The 16,519-nt window shown below is 40.8% G+C and overlaps 1 protein-coding gene across 1 annotated transcript; it reads right to left on the bottom strand.

Annotated features, from left to right (window-relative positions):
* Positions 1 to 13,133: 13,133 nt before the first annotated feature.
* Positions 13,134 to 16,269, bottom strand: LOC146654227 (extracellular calcium-sensing receptor-like). Its single transcript, XM_085429302.1, has 6 exons — positions 16,181 to 16,269; positions 15,755 to 16,040; positions 15,071 to 15,643; positions 14,593 to 14,715; positions 14,249 to 14,372; positions 13,134 to 14,032 (listed from the first exon to the last, which is right to left on the bottom strand). Exons 1-6 carry the CDS (start codon positions 16,267 to 16,269, stop codon positions 13,134 to 13,136), a joined length of 2,094 nt encoding a protein of 697 aa, XP_085285428.1.
* Between the last annotated feature and the right edge of the window lie 250 nt (positions 16,270 to 16,519).

Here is a 16,519-nt window from a genome sequence, read left to right as displayed (position 1 = left end):
CAGGGCAGAGATAGATTTTGGTAGCCCGACTGAAAAAATCGCTAGCCCCAGGACGTTGGGCTACCGATATTGCGAGCCCTGTATCTGATTGAGGAATCACTCATCTTTGGAAAAGAGTTTATTACAGAGAAATGTCTCTTTCTGTTAATGGAAAATTGTATTTAGTAGTCAGTATAATCTTTTAGTGATATAAGTTTGCATATGGTAGAATACTGCATGTAGTTATTTGTATTAGGAAATATTCAACCATGTATACTTAGAGGCATATAATTAATTGTGTGTGATCTCTAACAGGCTGCAAAGGCTTGGTGTGTATTCCACACTAGAATGCACACCCACATCTTGGGAGCACGAGAGAGGTCATACCTTCTCTTATTGTTTTACGGCAGGATTAACGTAGCTATGTCTGTTTTAGTTTAAGTGCTTCTTTACATATAGATGAACTGCTGGACTTCCTCACCATGTTATTTAGGGTGAGGGGGAGACTACCCTTTCCTGACCAAGGATGTATCTTTTGTGCTTTTATGACCCTTTGATCAACAGGACACACACACACACACACACACACACACACACACACACACACACACACACACACACACACACACACACACACACACACACACACACTGAAGTATAAATAAAGACCAGGGCAAAGCTCAGCGCGAGTCTCTGAGACTGCCCTTGCTAGCAAGAACTCTGTGTGTTTCTCTTCTCTGAGTCTTTACTGAAGAAGTGTTTTAGAATATTTTCCCTAACATTATTTGGTCCTTCGTAGCCGGATCAGAAAATATCAGAACTGTTATCTGTGACTCTGTTCCAGGATCCAGCACTGATTCCTGACGCCGTGGGGAGCCAGCACCGAAGCCTGTGCACAGCCCTCTTGGACGAGGAGAGAGCCCCAGGACGTTAAATTCGGGTCTGGGCCGGTGTTTTTAATCTGGTCCACGGCGGTGGGATTCAGTCCAATGATCTGAACCACCAGTGAGACGTCGGAGAGTGAGAAACACTATTTTGGTATATAAGACGGCCGCAAAAGTTTAAAGAAATGTGATAAAAAAAAAAAGGTTTAAGTTCGCCAAAAGGAACCGTGTTTTGACCAGTTTTAGAGGTAGCCGAAATTATCTCGTGACAAATTAGGTTTAAGTTCGCCAAAAGGAACCGTGTTTTGACCAGTTTTAGAGGTAGCCGAAATTATCTCGTGACAAATTAGGTTTAAGTTCGCCAAAAGGAACTGTGTTTTGACCAGTTTTAGAGGTAGCCGAAATTATCTCGTGACAAATTAGTTCGCAAATGTCTATGTGTGTGTATGTGTCTGGAAGTAAGTTGATTTTACAGCACAATAAGCTGCTGAACTACTTCCATTTTTGTTTTCTTTGCTGAGGCTCACGTGCTGGTGACAGGAGAATGGTTGAGTTTCATCTCATAAAACTGATACCGCTTCACCGTTAGGGTGAAGTCGAAGGCCGTATCAGTAAACCAGTCTGAAGTCAAGCGTGCCAGCGACGGCCCAGCAAAATCTTTGAAAATGGGTGATAAACAAGTAAAATTAACACCTGATGAGAAATGTCTAGAAAAACAGCAAGCCGGAGCACGATTAATCCAAAAGAAAGAGAGAGGAATGCATTGTGGAAGAGCAAGAGGTAGAAGAAACAAAGTAGACAGTAACTCAAAATAGGATAGCAGCTCAGGTGAAGAGAGCAGTTCAGACTAGGAAGAACATAATAATCCCTCACCCAGTGAAAATTAGAGATCACAGTAGTTTGAAGTAGTTTAAAAAAGGGTTGGAAACAGAACCGACTGAATAGATATAAATGCAAGAGGAATAAAGTAAAATAAACAAAAAGCTAAATTACAACTTAATTTTAATGCATTCAAACTAATAATAAAAAGGATAACAACCTATAAACTGGTATTAATAATGAAAGCAGATAATTCACACAAACAGAACTATGATAACTGTGATAACTGGAGTGTGCAGCGTTTCCATGAGCAGTTTTCCTGCATCTTGACTTGTGTGTAGAGTGTTCATAGCATCAGCATCATGTTTTTGTTTATTTGTTTTGTTGGGTTGAAAAATAGTTAAACTGGTGATCATATTTATGGATCACCATGGCACATATCATCAGCCATGTGATTTATTTACGCAGATGACAAAGTGAGTGTGAATGTGTCTGACGTCACAGTGTTTGTGTGCGCTGTGTAAAAGTAATTGCCTTTGATTGTGAGAGCGGTGATTCTGCAGGTCACCAGCTATTGTAAAGAAAAAAAAAAGAGTGAAAAAGAGACAAAATTTACACTGTAGATGAAAAATAATTATAGGAAAAAGGTTTTGTGTTGATCAACCAAGAACAGCTACAATCTCATTTTCTGCTTTTAAGAAAGGACTGTTCACAAAAACACACACAGAGAGAGATGTGTGTTGATTAAGCAGTGATGATAATAATGAAAGTCTCTCAGTCTGTCGTTTACAGGTGGGGAACGGACCTGGATCAATTCTCCACGGGCAGCAGTCGGAAGAAAATTATAGGTAGAAATCATTAGAAAAAATTAGAAACGCCCAGCCAGAATTTTTTGGCTGAATTGTTTTGCACCTTCCCGTCCTCATCCTGAACAAGCAAGCTCCAAGGAAACTGATCTCTCCCTGAAGACACCGAGTGCAGTTTCAGAAGCACGAGCATGAACATCAACAGTGGACAGGAGTCCAAGAGACAATACCAGAGTTCTGAGCAGAGAGGTCCAGCAGCATTGTGGGCAAACGGCATCAGAAAGAGAAGAACCACCATCTAGATTGGATGGATGGAGATGCGTTTCCAGCAAGCTGCAACCTCACTGTGTGTGAAGGACTTTTGAGAAGACTGTCTGAGTTTGACATTTGCTATGTTTGGAGTGAGATGGCAATGAAAGAGACAGTGGGACAAAGAGAGACACGGGACAAAGCTGAAAAAAAACTGACTGCCATTGGACTGAAAAGTGGGAGAGAAGGAAAGGAGCAGAAGAGGGCTGAGGCTGCTGTTTTAGTGTGGGCAATCAAATTAGGTTAAGGAATCCGGGGAGACAAGCGACTGCCTGGAAGTGGAGGATTGACACAGTGTCCAGACCACCACAAAAGGGGGAGGAAGACAAGCACTGAGGTATGCAAGAGTACTGTTACAAAAATGGAAAGGTGACACCACACAAGCAGAATATGCATTAACCATACTAACACTTCCAAACACGAAATAACTCATGAAGATTAGACAACATCTTAAGCGTGTGAGTCTGTTTATCATCTTGTCCAAGTCACTTAGTGTGATGCAAAGACCAGTGGACTCATAGCACCATAGTTAAGAAATGATCAAATAATAGTAGAGAAGTGTGTAAGAAAGGCAGCTCTAAGAACATGCTCTGCTGGATATGCAGCTCCACAGACATACATTAAACCTGCCTAATAACACAAACACATGTAATGAAAATTAGCTTGTTATCTTTCATCAGTGTTAAAATAGTGTCAATTTAGCAGACACTTGTTATCAAATACTGAATTTATCCAATGCAAAAAAATTGACCCTCTAGGTTGCAGGACAACAGTTTAACTTTTGTGGGAAAAAAGATTCTGGTTTGACCAACCAGTGATCACACAATAAATTTAGTTGTTGATATAGTAAATTGGGAGAAGTTTCCTGCTTGATTGATGCAGCACAAGTAATTTACTGTATGAGGGAAATTGTCTTTTGTGATACTATTTTGAACATGCATTTCTGTTGTCCTGTCAACTTAGTGGGTTAATAGCTGATATGCAAATTAGTTGATCAGTTTTAGATTAATGAAAGGTGATTGAATTCTAGCACGAGTGAATGGGATGTGTTGGAGTTGTTGTGTGTTGAGCGGAGACTCTAAAACACTGAGTTTCCTGTTTTGATGTGTGAGTGAATCCTGTATTTAGATACACAACTCTGAATACGTCAGAACAAACTTCTTTTGTGAAGTGCATGACAGCATGTCACATGTTTTATGATGAAGGGAAAAAAGGAAAATTGAATAAAATAGATCTGTGGCCTAAATGAATGAAGAGCACAGACCTGGTGATTAAACTCATAAGTTAAAGAAGACATTAGGCTTATGTTGTGTGTTGTGCAGCTGATGGTTGGTTTGGAGTGAATCTAGCTGATGATTCTTCTCCTGTTGTGAAGTTGATGAGGAGTTTGTGTCGTGACTTAACAAGGCCTTTTTATTTTGATACTTTCACAGTGCATTGAAAGTTTGGTTTGATAATCTCTGTTATTTTTCATTTTTTATTTTTTTTCAACAGGCACTGATTTCTGTTTGTCAATTTCTAAGCAGATCTGTACGTCGGGAATTAAAAGCGCTATACGACTCGTCGTCGAGAAAACTGTTGAAAGGTGAGCTTCTCCAAAATTAAAATGGGCTCAGGAGAAAGCCACTTATTTGGGACAAAAAGGATTCAGTGAGGAAATCCGATCTAAAAGTTCTTCTTTTTCTTTTGAAATGACGTCATTTTGCTGGAAGTGGAAACTAAATGCGACGACAGGTTCCACTATCAGCAAAGAAAGAATGAATGAATGAATGGAAATAAAAAACAAACTGACTGACTGGTAAAAGCTGACAGGACTTGACCACGACTCAAGGTTACACTCCACCTAGACAGGACAAAGGGTGGATGAATTTATGTGTTTCCTGTTACAGGAGCAGAAAGATGACAGCAACATTCGAGGTTGCATGACGATTTAACCTGTTAAGTGCCACTTTCTGTGTCTGTGCATCTACCAGGGGTATTATTCACTATCCTGTGTTGCTCACAGAGGAAACTGTGAGAAAGTGTATACATCTGAGTAGCGCTAACATTTGCATTTTCTTTTCTACAGCATTACAGTTCTTCATGTGAATTGATCACATGATTTATACCAGGACAGCTGGTTGATGTTTTTTCTACTACAGGATTTCTGGGTTTATGTGTGAAGAAACTGTGTTTATAGGTTATGAGTGGTGATGCTGTTACACTGTGTTTTTGGGAAAATGTGAAGGTTACTTTGATGATGTGAATAACATGTGAGAAATTTCCTGTGTTGAAAACTAGTGTCACTTCTTTCCACAGTTATGGATGGTTGACTTTATGGTCTTTTTATGGCACCTCTGGAACCTGTTGACCTGCGTCTGACCATGGTCAATGTGTGTTGCTAATGTTTGTTTTTCTATGACTGGATGTAGAGGATTCGGCAGAAGCGGACAAGTGACATGAGAAAAACAAATAAGAGATACGGTGTTTATGGAATAGTTTAAAATGGAGCTCATTTGCTGGCCACCTTTGAGCTCCTAGTAATATATGAGTGGAGTGACTTTGCTTAAGGGAAGTCACTGATTACATTAATGTTAACAGAGTACATGGGATGATCCATGTCTGGGGCAAATTGGGGTAATAGTTGTAATTTACTGATTTGAGAAAACCTGCACATGACACTTGTCCTGCTAGTGCTGAATGCTTATTACTCTTATGATATAATTGTTTGTAAGTGTGAAGTTTGATTTCACTTCCAGATTTTGCTTTCCAGGCCATGATGGTGTGTATGCAGGCTCCTGGCAGAGCCAGGTGTTATGCAAAACACACTAACATTTTTATTGCAGGATTATAGGTCCAGGGTGGTGCTGCTCCAGAGGAGGAGATGCCCTGATGTTACCTGGGATATGATCTAGCTAATCTTTTTCTTTAAGACAGGAATCTGATTTTGATGAGTTGACTCATGGGAGTGTCCATGTGTCAAGAGAAGGGATCCAGGATTAATATGAAACAATGAATTAACATTAAATTTTGTTTTATATAATTTTTGCAGCGATTTGTGTGATTAACAGTTCATTCAACGGGTATTAAACCTATGCAAGTGATGCATCCATGTTCAGATGAGGCTTTGATGGCCTCTAAGTGAAGTTCACTGAACTAAGGAATGTGGTTTGATGATTGTTGACATGCTCTCCAAATAGAAGTTTTTCCTCCTAGCAAGGAAATACAGGTGCAGCAGTAATCTCCTGAGAAATCTTCAGAGGCCCAGTGAGAAGCGAGAAGCATTCCAGGCATAACTGACAGCCCAGGCAGTGGTTGAGGTCAAAGGTCGAGCTGGTTGGGGCCCATCATGAGATCAGATTTTGGAGCCACAGCAAGGACCATGAAACTGCGTTGGAATGAGAGCTGTGCCAAAAGGGCTTTCCAGAGGCCAACAGAGGAGATTGTGGACAGAAGATGGGCACCTGAAGGATGAGGGGAGCGTGCCAAGCTCCATCGACAGCGCAGAAGGAATCTAAGGATGATATCATGATTCTGTGAAAGCACAGGAACCAGAAGCTATGGTGGTGATGACAGCAGTTTCCTATGAACATCACCTAATGCTGTGTCACTATACTGTGCATACGCTGGCACATTGAAGACTGCTGGGATCATAACGCCAGTAAGATAACTGGACCCAGCACCCTTTCTACAAAGAGGTTTTTCTGCAGAGGATGGACAGTAGAAGAGTCATAAGTATTCCTACCGCAGGATGAAGGCCTGAAGTGAGGTGATGGGGGTTGATAGAGGCCAATTCAAGTGCTTCTGACCATTTCAACTGCCTGCAAAATACCGGAGAGACCCTCCTGGATTTATCAGAGCCACTGCAAAAAGGTCGAGGTCCCAGGAAACCCCAGCACCCTCAAGACAGCACAATAGAGAAATCTCACACTTGATTGTTTCAGTGGTGAAGGGGGAGTGCTGATTGAGCCCCCGTAGGGTAAGCTCGCACTTCAACCTCCAGCCTCTGATCAACTCTAGGGCAACCAAGTGCGAGGCGTGACGGACCTGTGTGCAACCATGGGAAGGTGGACCCTCTTGGTTACCTTGACTACGACGCTCACTTTTACAGGACCCCAGCTGGTGCCGGAAACAGCTGAACCAGGAGGAAGGCAGAGAAGATGGACACACGACAACTCTCACCTAAGGGATATGACGCAAGACCACATCCCTCCGTGGATGAATAATGCCTGGTACCGTTATATCCACGACAGAACAAAAACAGAATCGGCAAATACAGACTGTTATGTCTGTTCCCATCTACCCAGCACGGTAACATACCCCACACTATATGTGTTCCTGGACCAACTCTCAGGGAAGAATTACTCTATGATACTAGCAGAGAAAGGGGACTTTGTGTCCTCTTCAACAACACATGCTGCACTTACATACCAGACGATGTACATTCATCAAACATGACTGATGCCCTGAATGCTGTGAGACAGATCCAGCAGGCCCAAAAATCAGGACTATGTAAGTGATACAAGTGACTGGTTTTCTTGGCTTTACACTGGCTCCTGGTTACAGGTGCTAAAAAGACTACTCATCGGAGTTGGGATATTTTTACTTTTATTTTGTGTCTTTGTAACGTGTATATTGCCATGTATAAAACTCATGATTAACCGCGTAATATTTTCTACTGTTGCTGCATAAATAGCTGTGACAAATGATGATGATAACTTTGGCCTGTTGGAACATGAAGACTTTGTGTGATTAATGACGATGTGACAGAAAATGTACAACAAGATGTTACAAACTGGTATCTCACTTAAAGTTTTACTGACAACAGGAGGGAATGTTAATGGAAAATTGTATTTAGTAGTCAGTATAATCTTTTAGTGATATAAGTTTGCATATGGTAAAATACTGCATGTAGTTATTTGTATTAGGAAATATTCAACCATGTATACTTAGAGGCATATAATTAATTGTGTGTGATCTCTAACAGGCTGCAAAGGCTTGGTGTGTATTCCACACTAGAATGCACACCCACATCCTGGGAGCACGAGAGAGGTCATACCTTCTCTTATTGTTTTACGGCAGGATTAACGTAGCTATGTCTGTTTTAGTTTAAGTGCTTCTTTACATATAGATGAACTGCTGGACTTCCTCACCATGTTATTTAGGGTGAGGGGGAGACTACCCTTTCCTGACCAAGGATGTATCTTTTGTGCTTTTATGACCCTTTGATCAGCAGGACACACACACACACACCCACACACACACACACACACACACACACACACACACACACACACACACACACACACACACACACAACTGAAGTATAAATAAAGACCAGGGCAAAGCTCAGCGCGAGTCTCTGAGACTGCCCTTGCTAGCAAGAACTCTGTGTGTTTCTCTTCTCTGAGTCTTTACTGAAGAAGTGTTTTAGAATATTTTCCCTAACATTTCCAAAATAAAAGCTATACTATCCGCTTCTTCTGGGCTATATTCTCAGCAGCATAAGGAGAATCATGTGCTAACAGCTGTCTAAATGACTCGGCTAAAGTTAGTAGCATGCTTGTTGTTTTTGTCTTTGCACTAGGATGATGTCGGCGTAAATGTGCAGTCATATTCGTTGTGTTCCCACTAGTGCTTTCAGGTTAATCTCGTTGAAATGACCTTAACGCCACAACACGGCAAATCTCCGTTAACGAGCTACCGCAGATCTCCCCGTGCATGGGGCTAGACGGCCAACACGTTAACGAGCTAACTGCGCTAACACACTAGTTCCCACCCATGTAATTGAGCATTGCATGGCACATCCGACATACTGTTTTACTTTAGTCCATGACGCGCTTACCTTCAGGGTCATACGTCACATGAAAACCAAAATAATTCCAAACGCCAGATCTGAATGAGGGTGGGGGAGGTTCAATTTGCCATGTTGCAAGGAGAGCTTAACTTCTGTCTCGCTAGCTTGCCCTGCGCTCTTCCTTCTGACCATGCTGTCTGTGTTGAGCGCTCAGTGGATCTGCGCTCGACAGTGCAGCCTAGGTGGAGTAGTCGAAAGCAGATTCACTGAGCGCTTAACACAGACAGCATCGTCAGAAGGAAAGTTGATAAAATAAATTAAAAATTTTGTATTGTTCATACATATGCGCACCGAACCGAAAGCACTGTATCGAACGGTTCAATATCGATACGAATATCGTTGCACCCCTAATAAATATATATATATATATATATATATATATATATATATATATATATATATATATATATATATATGTGTGTGTGTGTGTGTGGCTGGACAAAGCTGGACTGAAAGACAGCACAGAGGCACTAATCATGGCAGCACAAGAACAAGCTCTGAGCACAAGATCCATAGAGGCTGGGGTCTATCACACCAGACAAGACCCCAGGTGCAGGCTGTGTAAAGATGCCCCAGAGACAATCCAGCACATAACAGCAGGGTGCAAGATGCTAGCAGGCAAGGCATACATGGAACGCCATAACCAAGTGGCCGGCATAGTGTACAGGAACATCTGTGCCGAGTATAACCTGGAAGTCCCGAGGTCAAAATGGGAGATGCCCCCAAGGGTGGTGGAGAATGACCGAGCTAAGATCCTGTGGGACTTCCAGATACAGACGGACAAAATGGTGGTGGCTAACCAACCGGACATAGTGGTGGTAGACAAACAGAAGAAGACGGCCGTAGTGATCGATGTAGCGGTTCCGAATGACAGCAATATCAGGAAGAAGGAACACGAGAAGCTGGAGAAATACCAAGGGCTCAGAGAAGAGCTCGAGAGGATGTGGAGGGTGAAGGTAACGGTGGTCCCCGTGGTAATCGGAGCACTAGGTGCGGTGACCCCCAAGCTGGGCGAGTGGCTCCAGCAGATCCCGGGAACAACATCGGAGATCTCTGTCCAGAAGAGCGCAGTCCTGGGAACAGCTAAGATACTGCGCAGGACCCTCAAGCTCCCAGGCCTCTGGTAGAGGACCCGAGCTTGAAGGATAAACCGCCCGCAGGGGCGTGCTGGGTGTTTTTTTTTTTTTTGTGTATATATATATATATATATATATATATATATATATATATATGTATGTATATATATGTATAGGGAACTGTGAAATTACATAAAAGATGAACAAATACAAAAGAGTCGAATGGGTTGTGGATGGGATCTTTAAATGGGGCAGATTATGTTACAGCTGAGGAGCTGAAAGAGTTAAATCCCATCAAATGTTTAAAACCACTTGAAAAATGGCAAAAACTCGTGCAATTTCTTGAAAACAACACTTAAACTGAAACATGTTGTTTTACAGCTTATTAAAAGCTTAGGACCATACCTCCAAAAAAAACCACACCCACCCCCCCAAAACAGAAAGTTCCAAACAAGAACTCAGTAATGAGTAACTCCACTGTTATTGTTTTCACTTAATAAAATGTGTTGCAGCATGCTTGATGCAAGCATTTTCATGAGGTGAGTGGGAACATTTCTCCAAGTGGTGAAGACGGCCGCACGGCGGGCATCTACTGTCTGGAACGGTTGTCCATTTTAGAGAACTTCCCTTGCCATCCATCCCCAAAGGGTCTCAAATGGATTTAGATTAGGGAACACGCAGGATGGTCCTAAAGAGTGATGGTATTCTCCTGGATGAAGTCCCTTGTCCTGCGGGCATTGTGTACTGTAGCGTTGTCCTGTTGAAAAACCCTGTCGTTCCTACACAGACAAGGGCCCTCAGTCATGAGGGATGCTCTCTGCACCATCTGGACATAGACAGTGGCTTTTTGATGCCCCTGCACCTCCTGAAGCTCCATTGTTCCACTGAAGGAAAAATCACCCCAGACCATTATTGTACCGCGACCACTGTGCCGTGTCAAAAACATGTCAGGTGGGATCTGCTTGGCATGCCAGTAATATTGGGAACCATCACGACCATGAAGGTTACATTTTTTCTCATCAGAGAATAAAACTTTCTTCCACCCTTTAAGGTCCTATGTTTGATGCTGTCTTGTAAAGCTCAAATGGTCAGTTCTGTGGTGTTTAAGGAGACTAGGCCTTTGAAGACATTTCTTGTTTTTGAAGCCCTTCAGTCTCAGATACCAGCTGATGTTTATGGGGCTCCAATCGGCACCAGTAACAGCCTTAAATTTGGTTGAGGATCATCCAGTGTCTTGGTTGACAGCCAATTGGAGCCTCCGGCTCAGTGCTAGTGAAATATTTTTGGGTCTTCCACTTGATATTTTTGTTCCATAAACCTAAGGATCATTTAAGAAATTCCAAATTACTGTCTTACTGCATCCCACCTCGGCAGCAATTTTTGCCATTTTTCAAGTGGTCTTAAACTTTTGATCAGGACTGTATGATATCTAAGAATTCAATTGCACAATTTTCCCCATTAGACGTGGCACCCAAATCTGACGGTCAGTGCAGGCCTTGTAGGAATTTTTGCCATCTAAATAATGTCACGGAAAGCAATTGTTATCCCATTCCGCACATTGAGAGTTTTTTTGGCTCGTCTCGCGGGGACTTTTTTCATCAATTTTTTCTAAAATTGATTTAGTGCAGGGGTATCACCAGGTTCCTGTGCGTGCTGAGGATGTCCCCAAAACCACCATAATAACTCAGTTCAGCCTTTTCAGGTTTTTGCACATGCCCTTCAGCCTGAGGGGTGCAGCCCAAACCTTCCAGCGTTTGACTAACTGGGTATTGCGCGGGCTCTCCTTCGTTTTTGTATATCTAGATAATATCCTGGTGGCCAACAGCTTGGAGGAACAGCACACCTGCGTCAGGTTTCTTGGCGCTTGGCAGCACATGGCCTGATCAATAACTTGTCTAAATGTCAGTATGGTTTGCCAGTTAAGCCAAGATTAAAGTTGCAGTAAAGTATTGGGATCCCTCGTGTCATCCTTACATACATCCTTACCTCCACAACATGAACATTTCAGATGATTTTATTTAAAATTATTATGGCATTTATTTAAAGAAATTATTAAATTTATTTGTTCTTTTCAACATTCCTGAAATTATTTACAATTTACCATATAGGTCACTTTAGTATTAAATCTAGATGGTACAAAGCACTATATCATTTCCAGAAATGGCCCACTACATTACATATAAATGCAAATATAATGCCAAACAGCAGTTGTCTCAAGGCCTGTTTTGCCTTTCAAATGGAGCTAAGAGAACGTGGTAGAAGGGAAAGTTTACTCCAGTTTTTTTTCATTTATTGGGAAAGGCAGAGGAAGGTGTTTATGTACACACAAAATATTGTTCTTATTTTGCTGGTTAAAAAAGAAGATACAAAGTGAACTCCCATCCTTTGTGCTCACTTCCTAATTACCTAGAGACACCCAAAAGACAACCGGCCCCTCTCAACAGTTGAGACAAATCATCTGGGAAGTAGGTAAGCAAAGGAGACTAAACATTGAGTAACAAATCCTCATTTCCTCCTAAGATGGCAGCAACTCTTTCATGAGGAATAACTCTTAACAATTCCCTGTACCACAAAGTAACAGTGGGAGGGTTATCCTCAACCCAGTTAATAAGAATACATTTCCAGTCCAGCAACAATAGTTTATCATCTAGTTTATGCTGCAAATAAGTTAATGCTGATTCTTTTGAAGGTAAACCAAGCATAAAAAATCCAGGGTCCCTTTAGGTCCGATTCGTAAAAATATTGCTGAGTTCTTGAGATATGGAACTTCAAAATCTTTTGATTAGTTTAAATTCCCAGAAGTAATGGGAAAAGGTACCAGTCTGTATTTGACATTTGATACAAAAAGGGGATACATGCGGTGTAATCTCATGCAAAACATTAGGAGCTATATATAGGCGGTGTAAAATTTTGTATTGGGTTTAAGCAAGCGGTTGCAAGTAAAAGTAGATCTAGCTATGGTAATGGCTCCTTTCCAATACTCCTAAGTATATTCATTATTAAGATCTCTCTCCCATTTATGAATAGCACTCATTGTACAGCGTGGAACACATGGTTATTTCAAAGGATTTACTGCATCTTGCCTGTAATGGTGTTAGAGACTGATAAGCAGGCCAGAGTCTGTTTTTTTATCTTAAATTTTGTTGCATTTGTGTACAGGTCTATAACTACTCACTCACATCCATTTCTTTCAGCAGCATAAAACATATCTTGCAGTGTACTGTAATGTTAATTATAAATCCTTTATCAGACAAAAATTAAATTTAAATATGCATATACCCAGACTCTGTTATTTAATGTGTCACAGAATTGTAAGTGACTCGTAATGTCTACTAATGTAATATAAATGTAATAATAATAACAATAATGTAAACACAAAAATGGCAACATAATATAAATTGTTACTGTTTTTTTTTTTTTACTTTTAGCTTGTAGTTTTGCCCATGACATGTTTCTTGGTATTTTTTTCTGGCTTAAGTAATATTATGTAACACTTGGGTGCAAAAATACAAATTAATAAGCCAAAAGCTGAAGACAAAATTGCAAATATTTCTACAGCTACAGTGAACTTTCCAGGAGAGCTGATGTATGCTGGGATGAATGTAATCCACACAGCACAGAATATCAGCAGGCTGAATGTGATCAATTTGGCTTCATTGAAATTATCAGGAAGTTTTCTTGCCATAAATGCAAGGATCAAACAAATGATTGCAAGGATCCCAATATTTCCCATCACTGCATAAAAAGCAAACTCAGATCCTGTTTTACATTCCAGAACAATCATCCTATTGCTGTATGTGAACAACGTATGTGGGTAAGGTGGGCTTAAAGTCAGCCATAACACACATATTACCACTTGAATCAAAGTGCAGGAGCAAATGATGATTCTTTGTTGTGCATGACCAAACTTTCCAGCAATTTTGTTGCCAGGAAATGTGGCTTTGAAGGCTGTGACAACAACAATGGTTTTTCCCAAGACACAGGAAATGCAAAGGGCAAATGTCACACCAAAAGCGGTGTGGCGCAGCATGCATGTCCAGACTGTTGGTTGACCAAGAAAAGTGAGAGGACAGAGAAAACACAGAAAAAGAGAAAACAATAAGAAAGAGCTCAGCTCAAAGTTGCTGGCTTTTATCACAGGAGTTTCTCTGTAGTTGATAAAAACCACCATTGTGGCAAGGGAGAGAGAGGCCCCTAACAGGGATACAAGTGTTAGAGCTATACCCATGGGCTCATGATATTTCAGAAACTCAATAGTTCTAGGAATGCAATCATCTTTTCTCTCATTGGACCAGTATTCCTTTGGACAAGGTGTGCAGTCTGCTGCACCTGTTGAGGATAAACAGAAAGGGTCAGTGGTGTATCTAGATGTACATTTGGGATAATAATAAATTACAAAATCTACTTAAAAAAAGCATATGATGCAAGTAAGACATTAATATTTTAAATATTAGCTATATTTAGACACTAAACATGTCATGTTATAATGTACACGTTCAACGTTTACAGGATATACACTCTTGATATGTTTCTGTCTACCTGTTGAGTTGGCTACAGTTCCATCAGCACAGGGTACACAGTCAAAACAACATATAGGTTTTCCCTGAATTTGAGCTTTTCTGGTTCCAACTGGGCAAACATTCGAACACACCGATGTGGCCATCTGTGACAAAAGAAATATTTAAGTATTTTAGAGGCAAATGATTATGTGTTAACAAGAGAATACTAAAGGATAAGATACTAAAAGTGTACTGCATGTAAAAATAGAGAGACATCATGATTACTGTTTTCCCTGTCCTCCACACTATCTTTTCCTCCTCGATGCTGAGCTTGTAATCACCATTTGCAGCAAATGTCAAATGACCAAGTGTCACATGTTGCACTTTTCCATTTATCAACTGCCAGTTAATGGCATCATAAGAAGCAGGAGGATTGCCATCCTCATCAAAAAACACCTCATCACCAAACTGATTTGTGAAATTCACCTTTTGTAACTTTTTACTGACCTAGAAAGGAAAGGATTATGTATTAGGTATGTATAAACGTTCAATTATTGGTTTTGTTCAGACTATTTGAACAATTTAAACTTTCAGTTAAACAATTTCTCACCTCCTTGGGCTGAATTTCTGACAGGTTTAAACATCGCTTTACTGTTTGTGCTCCAACTGGTTGGCAGAATATCAGCTGATGCAGAGCATGTGCAGTAGCATAAACTGCTTTATAGACATTATAAGTCACTCTGAGCTCTGTGACATTGAAGAAATCATGCTCGGAATTCATTAATGTTTCATTGCCTGTACATCTTTTGGTTGTGTCCTCAGTAGCTGCATGTACCCCTGGCAAAACAGGTGTGCAGCCCACGATAATCTCCCAGAAATCCTTCACGAAAGGTGCATTGGGATCTGTATAAGGACTAATACTTGTAAGAAAGTGTTTAAGTTTAGGAATAGCCATCTTCTGCATTACAAATCCCAGAGTTCCACCAAAGGATCTATGTATTTCAGGTGTGGATGGTCGAGGTGCTGTTATCCAAGCCACACAAGAAATCCACTGAATTCCTGTAATGTTCTGGTTCACAATCTCTTGCATCAAAGGATAAAAGTCACCTTCAGAAGAATAAGCTAAAATTACTTTGACAGATGACTGTTTTATTATTTCCACCACTTCTAGAAATGTATCTCTTGTGTACGTGCGTAGAACTGATGCAACAAAAGCAACACAAACCCCAAACTTTTCAACCTCCTCCTTAAAGGCAAGAATTCCATTACGTCCATAATCATTGTCTGACTGTATGGCTCCAATCCACTGCCATCCAAAATGTTTGACCAGTGCAGCCAAAGCTTTTGCAAGGTAGTAGTCGCTGGGGATTGTTCTAAAAAATGTAGGATATTTAGTTCTGTCACTCAGACAAGCACACGTTGAGGAGTAGCTGATCTATAAAAGAGAAAAAAAACACTGAAACAGTGTGCATGCAACAATACATCATACAATGCCAAAACATCAAATATCACTTAGCATCATAAAACATACAACTTTATCTCTTACTATTGGCATATGAAATGGTCCAAGAATTCCAGCCACAGCTATTGACTGAGATGACCCAGAATCTGCTATGAGGGCAGATATAGCTGGAGGGCAATGAGAAGTCGCACTTGCCTCCTCTGCTCCACTAGCCAGCGTTAGAGCAGCACGTAAAGTATTTGTAGAAGATGCACAAGAGTTAAGGATCCTATAGCCAAGAGATATGTTTGGAAGCAGAGCAGGATCGTTGTTGATTTCTTCAATGGCAAATATCATTGCCTGTGTCCATCGATAAATTCGCAGGTCAAATCTAAGGACATTTTAGTGATTGATACAAGTCATAAAGTAACCCAGCCATTGCTTCCCATGTATGTAAAGTACAATGTCAAGAATGAAAACACAAATAAACATACATGCATGACATATGAAAAAGTTTGTGTTAAATCATACCCTTCACACTGCACTTTAGGCGGCTCCTTATCAAATGTAGAGGTGCTGAGTATCTGTTTGATCAAAATTGGGAAGATTCCTCCGATCATTATGTCACCTTCCTTAAACAAACTTGGCATATCAAACCTGCCAAAAAGTTCACAGCCAGATACTGTGTCTGTGCTGAGAACACACAGAAATAGGAGGATACCTCTTTGCATGTTGCACTGCATTGCCATATAGGCATGAGAGCACAGTTTTTATAACAACAGTATTACATGTAGTCAATGTGCTATAATTTCCCTAAGGCCTCAGTGATCTTAGATTGGCAAACTTGGAATCAGGAAATTAATGCTCTAC

Source organism: Rhamphochromis longiceps, linkage group LG14 (genome assembly GCF_057381845.1).
Source record: "Rhamphochromis longiceps isolate RC_006_pf linkage group LG14, R_longiceps_female_GT1.1, whole genome shotgun sequence".
NCBI lineage: Eukaryota > Metazoa > Chordata > Actinopteri > Cichliformes > Cichlidae > Rhamphochromis > Rhamphochromis longiceps.
Note: the sequence above shows the minus strand (reverse complement) of the source record. Positions and strands in the feature narration are given on the sequence as shown.